Consider the following 12,219-nt stretch of genomic DNA (forward strand, 5'->3'; position numbering starts at 1 on the left):
TAAAAGGTATTTGCAATAAATAAATCATTGAATGTGCAGAACTCTATCATTCTATCTCTATACATACTTAAATTTTATAGTTCCAAGGGGAATCTAGGGAGCTCTGGTGGCCTAGTGGCAAGAAGCTGCTCTGCAATCTCAAAGGCATGCAGTTTGAGGCCACCAGCTGCTCTGCTGGAGAAGGATGGACAATCTCCATCCACGCATTTAACTGCCTCTGAATACCCGCCAAAGGGTCAGTTTGAGGTTCAAACTTGACAGTACACTATAACAACAAAGAGAAATTGTATTTATATTTTAATGTGCAAATGTAACATTTCATAACTAGCCTTTTCTTAAAATTTTGAGAAATTTCAGATTCCTTTGTGAGTAGTTTGAAAGGTTTAAAAAAAATTTTAAAAACCCCAGTAACTCATATGTAATTTTTTTCCTCTTAAAAGTAAATCACATATGATATTTTGTTAAAACATACTTGCCAATTGCCTTATAACCTTTGGTATTTGAAAAAAAATTATGATGGCTAAAACATTTGTGGAGAAATTCATTCAATATTCTAGCCAATGGAGGAAATTTTAATTACAAAAACAGTCTCAGAACTGGGTCTGGTTCCCGACTTTTTAACAATTATAAAAGAATGCTCTCTCAGCAGATGGCAGGTCTGATTCATCATCATGGCCATTTCTAAGCTAGACAGTTACAAACAAGTGTAGTTGCCACATCCACTCTTTTTAACTGCACAGACGAGCTCTGTATGCTAATGATTCTAATTTTATTTTTTAGTCTAGGGCCACAAAGTCTGCCAGTCTTCAGAACAATAGCTCACGTATTATCCAGTAAACTTGAAACAGTCCTTTCATAGTGAGCAGCATTTGAAATAGATTCCATAATTGATATTACTCAGTTTCAAGGGAGATTTTACATTGCTTGGCTTTCTTGAAGAGACAAAGAGTTCCTTAATGTTACTCAACTATGCACTATCCTGATATAAAACATGTCTCACTAGGAAAAGCTGTGATCTATTTCAGTATTTTTTTCCACTTTTTTTGAAATGTAGCCTACTGTGAAATGAACACCAGGTCTTTTCAAAAGGGGAAAAATAATCCACATGGTTCGGTTCTGACTTCACTGCACACAACAACAAACAACAATTTGGTTTAATTTTGTTTGAAAGACACGATTGCTCCTTTTTGAAAAAGAACTTCTGAAATGAGCAAATTGCTATATTATGATGACGAATTTATTACCTGGTCTTAACCTCATGAAAACAAAAGCTGGGTTTTGTGCTTGCTTGCACTTCTCATCTCCATTAGAAAAAACGCCTGAACTTTGGAGCTGAGATCGAGTTTGCTCAGCGGCCTCAAAGAGTAATTTTCTTTTCTTTTTTTTCCCCTCTTTTCTTTCCAAAATTTCCTTTTGATCATTTCAGACAATTCATCCTTCTGAATGAGAAAGAGTAGAAGACAGGAATGTTGAATGAAGTTAAGTAAACGGAGAATCTGTCACATAAAGCAAGTTTAAATCCCAGTAAGAGCATCCATGCAGGACAAACGGAAGCATTATTCTTTACAAACATTATTCTTTTACCCAGTGTGTAATGACATCTTCCCTGGAGATTTTTTACATGAAAGGGAAAAAAATATCTGCTTCCTCAGAAATAATTTTCTAGATTCCAAGTGTAATGAGTACAGCATAGTTAAAAGCCAAACTTAGGTTTTCTTTATTTTAAAAAAAAAAAGTATAAATTAGAACTGCAAAAAGGTATTCCTCAGAGTTTCTCCCTGTTCCTGTGTGGGGTTTCCTCCCCTCCCCCGTTATATTCTGTTATTATCAAGAGCAAAAAGGCTGGAGAGAGAATAATTATTACCTTAGGTGTATAAGTTATTGACACATCATTGCTTTTAAGACCTGAGCTGGTTTGGCTTTAGGGGAAAATATGTTAAAGATTCAAAAAAGCTAAGTATAAGATAATGTACCTTTCAATTCCTCTGAACCACATCTTCTTGTATTTCACTGAAATACAGTGATACCTGGAAGAATCAGAACTCAGTTGCCTTGCTTTTGGTCTCAGTTTCCGCTCTTTGACAGGATGCAGTCCTTATCACTTTTCTATTGCTCATTTTGTGGACAATAATTTTCTTTCTCTGACAGATTTCCACCTTATACACGTTCTGCTTTTACAGGTTTTATTGGAGAGACTGTGGGCTATGTTTCTAGTATTCTATGCTATTACTACCATCACTGAGGGCTTGATGGAAAATAACTGTGAAAATGATTTATTTATTTAGAGTTTAGTATTTAGAGTCAATGTTATTTAAATATCCAGTTAGTGTTTTAAATTTAAATGTCGACATAGAAAAGATACCTTGATAATAATGGGTGACTAGAATGCAGAAGTTGGGAAAAGGGAAGAAGGATCAGTAGTCAGAAACTATGGGCTTGGTGACAGAAATGAGGCTGGAGATAGAATGATAGAATTCTGTAAAATCAATGACGCAGTCACTGCAAATACCTTTTATAAGAAACATAAACAGTGCCTATACAAATGGATTTCACCTCATGGTCTACACAGGCTTCAGATTAATAACATCTGTCAATAAAAATCACTGGAGAAGCTCAATACAAGCTGTGAAAACGATGCAAGTGCTGATACGCAAATTCAAACTGAAGTTAAAGAAATCAAATCTACAAGAACCCAAGCTTGGCCTCGTGTCTGTCCCACCAGAATTTAAAGACCAGCTCCGGAACAGGTCTGAGGCCTTGAACACTAATGAGCAAAGAACAGATGACCTGTGGGAAGTAGCAAAAATATCATCCATGAAGAATACAAAAAGACACTACAAAGACAGAGGATGAAGAAAAGACCAAGATGGATGTCAGAAGAGACACTGAATATTGCATTAGAACACTGAGAAGCCAAAACAAAGGGAAGAAATCAGAAAGTTAAGGAGCTGAACAGAAGATTTCTAATGGCAGCTCGGGAAGACAAAGCAAAGTATTATAATGAAATGTGCAAAGAGCAATAGTCAGAAAACCAAAACGGACAAACTCTCTCAGCATTTCTTAAGCTGAAGGAACTGAAGAACAAGTTTAAGCCTCAAGTTGCAATTCTTAAGGATGTTGAGGGCAGAATGTTGAATGACCCAGGAAGCACCAAAGATAGATGGAAGAAGTAGAGTCACTACACTAAGAAGAATTTCATGAAAACAACATATAATCGAGAGCCTATGGTGATGAATGAAGAAGTTCAAGCTGCTCTGAAGGAATTGATAAAGAACATGGCCCCAGGATTGATGGCATAACACCTGACATATTTCAGCAGAGGCTTCCCTGGAAACCTTCACCAGGTTATGCTAAGAAATCTGGAGGACTACTACCTGGCCAACTGACTGGAAGAAAACTCTATTCTGATTTCAAAAAGGTGACCTGGTGGAGTAGGGAAATTATCAAACACTATCATTAATATCACATACAAGCAATATCCTGCTGAAGATTATCCAAAAACAACTGGCACAGAACACCAGCTGAAAACTGCCAGATGCACAAGCTGGGTTTAGACGAGGCTGTGGCACTTGCGGCATCATAGCCAATGTCAGAAGGCAAAGAGTACCAGAGGAATGTCTGTGTTTCATTTACTATGCAAAGGCATTTGACTGTGGATCACAACTAATTGTGGCTAACTTGAAAATAATGGAAATCCAGAACACTTAATTTTACTCATGTGAAAGCTATAGTTGGACCAGGAAGCAGTCGTCACAACAGAGCAAGGAAGCACTGCATGGTACAGGATCAGGCAAGGTGTGTGTCAAGGATGCATCCTACCTCTATACCTTTTCAATCACTATGCAAAATAGATTATTCGGGAGGCTTGAGTCTATGAGGAGAAATGTGGCATCAAGATTGGAGGAAGACTCATCAACAACATGTGGTATGCAGATGACATAACCTTCCTTGCTGAAACTGAGGAGGATGTAAGGCGTATGCTGCAGAAGGTCAAAGTCTTCAATATGAATTGAACTCAACATCAACCACTGGGCCAATTGGCAACTTCATGATAGATAGAGAAGAGATTGAGTTGTTTAACAAGTTCAGCTTGCTTGGTTCCATAATTAACACTCTTGGCACCAGCAGTCAGGAAATCAAAAGACAAATTGCACTGGGAAAATCTGCTGTCAGGGACCTCTCCAGGCTACTGAAGAGCAATTGTGTCTCTCTCTGGAGACTAAGATGCACCTAATACAGGCCACGGTTTTTGCAGTTACTTGCTATGAATCAGAGAGCTGGATATTGACTGAGGATGACAGAAGAATTATCATTGTCTTTAAGTTGTGGTGCTGGAGAAGAGTGCTGAACATACCATGGAATGCCAAGAGAACAAACAGGTCAGTCCTTAAGAGGGTGAAACCAAGCTGTTCCTTGGAGGCAAGGATTTTGAAGCTCTGTTTCACATATTTTGGGCATGTGACCAGGAGGGACCAGTCCTTGGAGAAGAATATCATACTTGGAAGGGTAGAGGGACGGTGCAGGAGAAGATGACTTAGGATAAGGGTTGACTCAGTGACTGGAGAAATGGGATTAAGTCTATTGGAGATGTTGAGATCGGCTTAGGATAGGACAGGGTTTAATGTTGTAGTTTATAGGGCTGAGTTGCAGGGAACTGGATGGCACATAACAACAACATAAGAAAAAAGTAAAATAGGAAAATTAGTTTTTCTTTTAAATCAAGTATTACATGTTTAACGCATGTTCTATTATTTTTCTTCAAAGGTTTCAAAAATAGTTTTATACATTTTGAGTGGAATATAACAAAGGATAAACAGTCTAGAAAAATTATAATTAAAATGTTTATTTAGCAAAATAAACTTGAAGAAAGCTTTTTTTAATTAAAAATAAAATAAAAACCATATCCAATGTTTAGCATCTCAATTTTCTTTGGTATTGAAATCAACATTCAGGAACAAAAATCTTTTCTATTGAATAGTTTAGTCACTGGGTCTACAAAAGTTTTCCACATAAGTAAAATACAAAATTATCAATATTTGCTCAACTCACTGAACAGCTGATGAATGGATAAAACACTCAATTGTATGGGTTCAGAGACTGATGTCTCCAAAGACATATTCAGTCAGAGATTATGTTTACTGCTAACTGAATAATGAACCAATAAGAAAATCCTGTGTACTCACTTAATTAAGAACAATTTTTCCAGGAAGTTGCTATTGCCATGGAAGGAATTAGCAATGCTTATTTTTCAATATGACGATAGCATTACAAAGTTTTGGCATTTTTTTTTAAATTGTGTGCTTCAGACATTTTCACAAAATAGCTTCTGGACACTGCTAATACATTAAATAAAGATTAATTAATCCCACCTAAATAATTTTTGTTTATCAAAAGAGAAACATTGTTGAAAAACACATTTTTCATTTCTACTACAAGTAATATAAGGTCTGCAGAACTGACAAAGCAAAACACTTCCAAAAAACATCAAAGGAGCTTCTTCTTTGATATATTCTCTGCTTGCTCCAATTCTAATTGCTCCTTGTCTCTGCACTTTGGGCTGAGATTACATTCCCACAATTCGTTAAAAGGAATTTAAGGGGGGGGGAATCCAGTAACAAACCAGGGCAACAACTTTTTTTGCATAGATTCTTGGGATCACAAAATGATCAAGCAATTTATAGCATCAATGCTAACACTGAGACTGGGAACAAGAGGAGTACAACCACAACAGAATACAGCTATCTACTAAAAGGACTGCATACAGACACCTTTGGCCGTGCAGGCTCTGGGCTCTCTGGAAATACGTCAGTTGCATCGCCAACATGACAAAGAAAATAGCAATGTTCAGAATCAGGAAAAGTCTGGTGTAGGAAGCTGACAGCGACGAGCCTCGGCTGCGAGTAGTTGTCATCATTCGCGCATGTCCAAACCGGCCTTTCACCAAGCCGCTGCTTTTGTGTTTTTCATATGTTACATCTGCAAAATCTAAAAGGTCTTTCATTTCTTCATCTTCATCTATAGGCAGTTCTTTCTGTGCCAAAATCTGAGCTTTCTGCCGAATCTTTTTCTCATTGACTTCAATCTGTGCAAAAATATCAGGGACAGCATCTACAAATTTGTAGCGCTTGCCTGCCCTTCGGTTTTTCTTTGACTTGCTCTGTTGCTGCTGCTGTTGCTGCGATATGGCAAAAATCCTGTCAATGGCCTCCTCAGTCTGTCTCTTGTCTGAAAATCTCAGCAGACGCTCAGCAGTCTTCCGAAAGCTAGCTGTGTTCCTGACTCGGGATAGGATCTGTTTCTCTAGCAGCTGGAACACGGGCTTGAAACGCTGCAGGTTCTGTTCCACAATCGCAGCATACTCCTTCACTTCAGGGACAGTGGTGCTCTTGATGGCTGAACTCCTGTCAAAAAGAATTTTCTGACGATCTGCAATGACCTGTGCAAAGGCAGACTGCCCTGTGGGCTCACCTGTCCAAAGGTAAGTTGCGTAGGCATGTTTACCAGTGGCTATGAACACATTCAGTTGCTGGGAGTCTCCATGGATACTGAAGCTCTGAACATCTACAGATGGCCCTATGAAGAGGTAAGCTGCCCGAGTGATGGGACTTCGAAGGTGCATGGTGACATTCACATAATTTGTCCCATTATAGGGGTAGCCCCGAGGGTATGTCACTGAGGCAAAGGTTGCTTTCTCACTGTAGCCAGTATCATCCATCCAGTACATTTTATAGAGACCATCTCGCTGCCTGATGAAAGCCCCATGGACTCCATCTACCACAGTCTCTTCAAAAGGAACATCCACATTGTGGAAAAAGCTTGATGTTGTCTCTAGGGGGCTCTCCTCCCCGAGGTGTATTTGGTCCACAAGGAGGAGAAGCTGCGGGTGCAGGAGGATCAGATTCCTCTGAACGTTCTTCAGATGGAGATGGGGGTTATAGGCTCCCACACCTTCTCCTTGGATGAAAACCACTCCATTTTTCTCCATGGCTGCGACCACTCTCCCTTGACAGTTAGCTGCCAGGTCATGCTTGTATTTAGACCACTTAGATGAGCAGTCTTCTGTAACCTGACCCTCCCAGGGGAAAAAGCAGCTCTTTGACACAGCTGGGGAAAACATCAAAACATTGTTGAAGAAGGTGTACTTTGGTCCGTAGAGAGCTTCAGTAATGAAAGGCACACCATTGGGAGCAAAGGTAAATGAGTTCTGATCAGGATGTTCATGCCCTGCATTAAAGTTTCGCCAGCCTTTGATCCAGTCTTTGTATTTGTTTCTGTGCACAATGTCATATATTGCACGTCCCCCAAGTTTTCCTGATTTGAAGGAAAGGAAAGATCTGTTGATTTCTGCAGGTAGTGCACTTCCGTAAGTTACAACACCCCAGTCTTCAAAATAATGCAATGTCGGAGTGCCAAAATCTGGAGGAGGGACAGATTTCAAGTTGGCATCATACCTGAAAGAACAAAGTTTAAAAAGAAAATAAATTTCACAGTGGTAGAAATGAAAAAGTCACACATCAGGACTGTGATACCTACACACACTCACACTTATTGCTGCATTATACACAATAACAAAGAGATGCAAGTGACCCAAGTGCCTATTAACAAAGGAATGGACAGAAAAACTATGGTCTAGTCACAGAATGGAATACTACACAGCACTGAAAAACGATGAACTCATAAAACATTACACAACATGGTCAATCCTGGAGGACATTATTCTCAGTGAAATATCTCAGTCATAAAAGGACAAATACTGCATAATACCACTGTTATAAAGTAGGACTGACATTAGGGGTTGGGAGAAGAATAGGAAAAGAGTGGATAGATAATGAACACTGCATTGTAACATATGAAAGAAAGAACTGTTTAAAAGGAATATATGATTAGGGATTATATGTATGACAACAGTCCAGAATTAAGAGTTACATTACAAAGTGGACTGGGAAAGGGGGAGGGGTGAGAGGTGAGGAGTAGGGAGGAAGTTGTGCAACAATGAGTGAATATTAAAAAAAGGTTAAGAGAGAGGGGGAAGAGAGAGGGAGAGAGGAAAATGTGTAATAATGAATGAAAATCCAACTTTAAACTTCCATTAAGATAAATTTTATATATAAATATGTATTAAAAATATAGATATATTGGACAATGACCAGGGAGGATAGAAGGAGAACTGATGTTTTTGAGATTTGGTGTTGGAGAAGAGTGCTGAAGGTGCCATGTACTGCTAAGAGAACAAACAGATTAAACTGGGCTGCTCCTTGGAGGCAAGGATTTTGAGGCTTTGTCTGACGTACTTTGGTCCTGTTGTAAGGAGAGACTGGTCCTTGGAGAGGGACATCATGCTTGGGAGGGTGGAGGGACGGCACAGGAGGGGAAAGGTCCTGTATGAGGTGGATTGATTCAGTGACGGGTAATTGGGATCGGTGTGTCAGAGACAGTGCGATTGGCACAGGATAGAGCGGAGTTTAGGGCTGTTGTACATAGGGTCGCTATGAGTCGCAACTGACTCGATGGCATAAACAACAACAATGTGTGTGTGTGTGTGTGTGTGTATGTGTGTGTGTGTGTGTGTGTATAAACTGTGATACCACATGGTGATATAGATGGAGGAGACAAAACACAAATGCTTCTCAGAGCAACAGATATAAGGGACAATTTTGGAAAAATATATCTACCAGAATATCAGAAAGCTTACAGAGAATGCGAATGATAGATAAGGGCATATCTTTCTTAGGACTTTTGGGCTTGAATCTTACATGATTGGTCTTTGCTATTAATTACCACATGGACCTTCTTTATTTGCTCAGAGCTTCCAGTGAAACTGCTGGGGCTCATGGTTTTAAATACTCTAGTAAAACTTGTAGCTGAGAGGTTCCTTTCCTAGGGAACCCATGTAAAGATCCGGATCCTAACAAACACTGAGCTGTAATGATGAATTATGTTGCTGCTATCTTCCATCAAGTTGACCATGTTTCACAGTAACCCTATGAACAACTGCTCTGAACTCTGCCCTATCCTGAGCTAACCTCCCCATCACAGACACACATGAGCTCATTACTACAGTCACTGTGTCAATTCACCTCCTCCAGGGGTTTCTTCTTTTGTGCTAACCCTCTATCCTTCCAAGCATGATGTCCCTCTAACTGCCACTATTACTAAAAGACTGGTATTCTTTTTCCCTGAAAAAAAAAAAATAGAAACTTAACATATTAGATAAAATTTACTATTAACATCATATTTAAGAATATAAATTGTTTGAATTCTAGGAAATTCTTTAATAGTAGGAGATTTATAATTACGACTATCTACCATTGCCTTAGATCTAAATGGTTTTTTCTTTTTCTAAAAAAAACAAAAACAAACCACCAAAACCCAAAAAACTGTAGATGATGCCACGTTACTTAGACAAGACATGGTTTATTTTTGTAGTGATAAAATAATTAACATTAAGCTTTCTCAGGAATTAAGAGTACATCAGTGAAGCTCCAAAACCAAAACTGAGGATTATCATTTGCTTCACATGACTTGGGATAACAGCCTTGAAAGATTCCTCCTTTCTACTGCTCAAGGGAAGAAAGGGTGCCCGTACTGCCTGTGCCATTAGCACTTATGCTCATACTTTTCCTAGTGAATTAATAATATATAGTAGTTCATGTCACTGATGTCTGATGTTGGCTGTGTTATCTATTGTTCTAGAGTTTTTCAGTTTTAGGGTCTTAGCAACTGTGACTCTAGTATAATGTTGGTTTAATTAAGCGATTTAGCAATTCCAGATACCAAATTGGCCAACCTTCTCTCAATTTTTGGTCTGTTTCCATATTCCTGTAAAGGCAGATGCTAAAAAAGCTACACTTAACATGAATCTGACCCGTTATAGTCAATTCTATAGAATTTTCTTGGCTGCTTATTTATGGGTGAGCTGAAAACATGATTAAGAAATTATGCCAGACCCTTGAAAAGAGTTAGGAATTGTTGCATATAATACATTTAATTCATCCGTGGATATAGCACATTACTAGCATTTTTCACTTTAATATTTAAATCATAATAAATAGAAGGATTCAAGCTTTAGAAAACTTATTTTGGGGTTGAAGGAAAATTCCAAGAGTATGAAGAAAGCAGAGATTAATGACGAATCAGCTCCCTGTAATTAAGTTTTTAATTTATTGGATGCCAACAGTATATTTGGCACTGCTTAAAAGAGGAAGCATCTCCTTTTGGATTTAAAGAAAAAAAGAAAAAATTGACATGGCTCTTTTCTTTTATTATCAAACTGTACAGGTCAAATATTTTTAAACAATTTTGCTATTAGAAGATGATAATGCTTTGTTTGCAAAACATTTGACTAGTTTTTGGGGGTAGGGGTGTTAATAATCAGAATGACCTGACTTAACTTTTGTAGTTTTCTGTTTATGTCATAAATTAAATAAATAAAAACAGATATTGAAACAGTGTGCATCTGGGGCATTTCTAATACAAAAGTAAAAACTATGTAGACAGTAATTAGATCTGTCGAACAGTAAGATATCTAATGTAAAGTACTATTTCTCATAAAGTTTCAAACACTGATACAATAGAATTAAGGTTGTATGTATGTGGGTTAGATAAAGGGTTAGAAGTGGTTAGATTTCTTTTTCCTTTTAAAAGCAGAAAAACCAACACGAGACATGACACTGGGTACCATTTCTCTTTCAAATTCAATATGTCATACCAGAGAAATTCCGTGTGAAGAGTGCACCAGCGCTGCCCTTTGGATGGAGTCCCTGGACCTTCCTGCACACGGCTCCTTCTGATTCGATCTGCCAGCCAGTTACCACTACCGTTACGCATGACAAATTTATCCAAGAACACTAATTGGCTTTCTGGACCATAAAACCAGTTGTAATTTGAGTCTGCAATAGCCACAGTTCTTTGAAACCCTGAGGGAAAATTTTGAGAAAATTAAAGGACATGTCAAGCCGTGTACTCCAATAAAGATCTAAATAATAGTCCTTAACTCTTTTGTCACCTGGAGGACATATAATACTCACCTACATTTTCCAGCTCTGGGATTTAGTGAGAAGTTGCTAACCCGCTTTTAATGCAGGCATATGGGGACCTCCATATTTACATGAATCTGAAGAAATGGCTTCCTTCTACCAAGCTTAGAATTACAGACCCCCAGCCCTCGCCCCCCGGGACATAATGCATCCTAGTAACTATATAAGGTTTTGGATTTCTTTTTTTTACACTTTATTCCAAATGCCTTTCATCATGCAACCCATGGTTTTAAAAAATGTAAAACGTAAAATAATTTGGTCTTGGAAGTTTTAACCCTGGTTCCAAATTATAATCACTTGTGTATTTTGGATAGAAAGTATGACAAAAAAAATTCACAGGCTTTACTCAGATTTATTAATTTGAGGCCTTCTGAAAGTCTTTCCTAAATCTGGAGTCTAAATTTGTGTTTGTTATATCAATGATATGACACTTGCTTTTGATAACAAATGTGGTTTTTGTACATTGCCCACATTTCTCATTTCCAAATGTCCCTGGTATATGCAATCACATTTACATATAAAGAGGGGCAATAATAATTAAAGTACCTAGAATGAATGTGAGCACTCAGATGAATGCATGCTCGGCCAACATAACAAATAAAAAAAAATGAGGTACTTCACTTTAGCAGACATAAAATTAAAAGCTGAACTGCATGAAAGGCTCTGAGCAGAAACTGAACTTCCATAGTAAGAAAACCTAAAATTCCCAGAGAAGATCATACCAATCAACGTGTAGCTCTGGAAATCTAAAGAAACAAAATTCAGGGGTTATAAAGCCAGATATTACTACTGTAAGAAGGAAGAAAAACAAAGCAGGCATGAGTGAACATGCTCCAGGTGCTTTTGAGAACAAGAAGGGAGAAAACGCTAGGCCAGGAGGACATTGTTATAGTACCGGTGGTTGCAAAAAAGGACAAATGTAGTTATGAATAGACTTTTTAAATGGAATTCTATGCCAAAATGCTACAATGAATGTATTTATGTAATAGTTATTGCTTTTGTATCTATTAGTTCAGTAAGTTGCCTTCAAAGTAAATTTTTATAAAAAGTGATTTCGCAAATCTTCTACTAATCTGAATTTCTTGAAAGCAAAGGGTATGTTTTATTCATTTTTAAATCCTCTACGTCTGATACAGGCCATGGTCTTCGTAATCACTTGTTATGCATCAGAGAATTGGACAAT

General features: G+C 38.0%; 1 protein-coding gene across 1 annotated transcript in view; it reads right to left on the reverse strand.

Moving 5' to 3' along the window:
• Positions 1–5,139: 5,139 nt before the first annotated feature.
• Positions 5,140–12,219, reverse strand: part of DSE (dermatan sulfate epimerase) — a 69,089-nt gene continuing 62,009 nt past the window's right edge. The window contains exons 4-5 of the mRNA XM_006879021.1: positions 10,709–10,916; positions 5,140–7,451 (exon numbers count right to left, since the gene is read on the reverse strand). Of these exons, the coding sequence (XP_006879083.1) occupies positions 5,690–7,451; positions 10,709–10,916 (1,970 nt within the window). The 3' untranslated portion in view covers positions 5,140–5,689. The remainder of the gene's footprint in view (positions 7,452–10,708; positions 10,917–12,219) is intronic.

This window comes from Elephantulus edwardii, unplaced genomic scaffold (genome assembly GCF_000299155.1).
Source record: "Elephantulus edwardii isolate Elephantulus edwardi_28Jun2011 unplaced genomic scaffold, EleEdw1.0 scaffold00002, whole genome shotgun sequence".
NCBI classification, from domain to species: domain Eukaryota; kingdom Metazoa; phylum Chordata; class Mammalia; order Macroscelidea; family Macroscelididae; genus Elephantulus; species Elephantulus edwardii.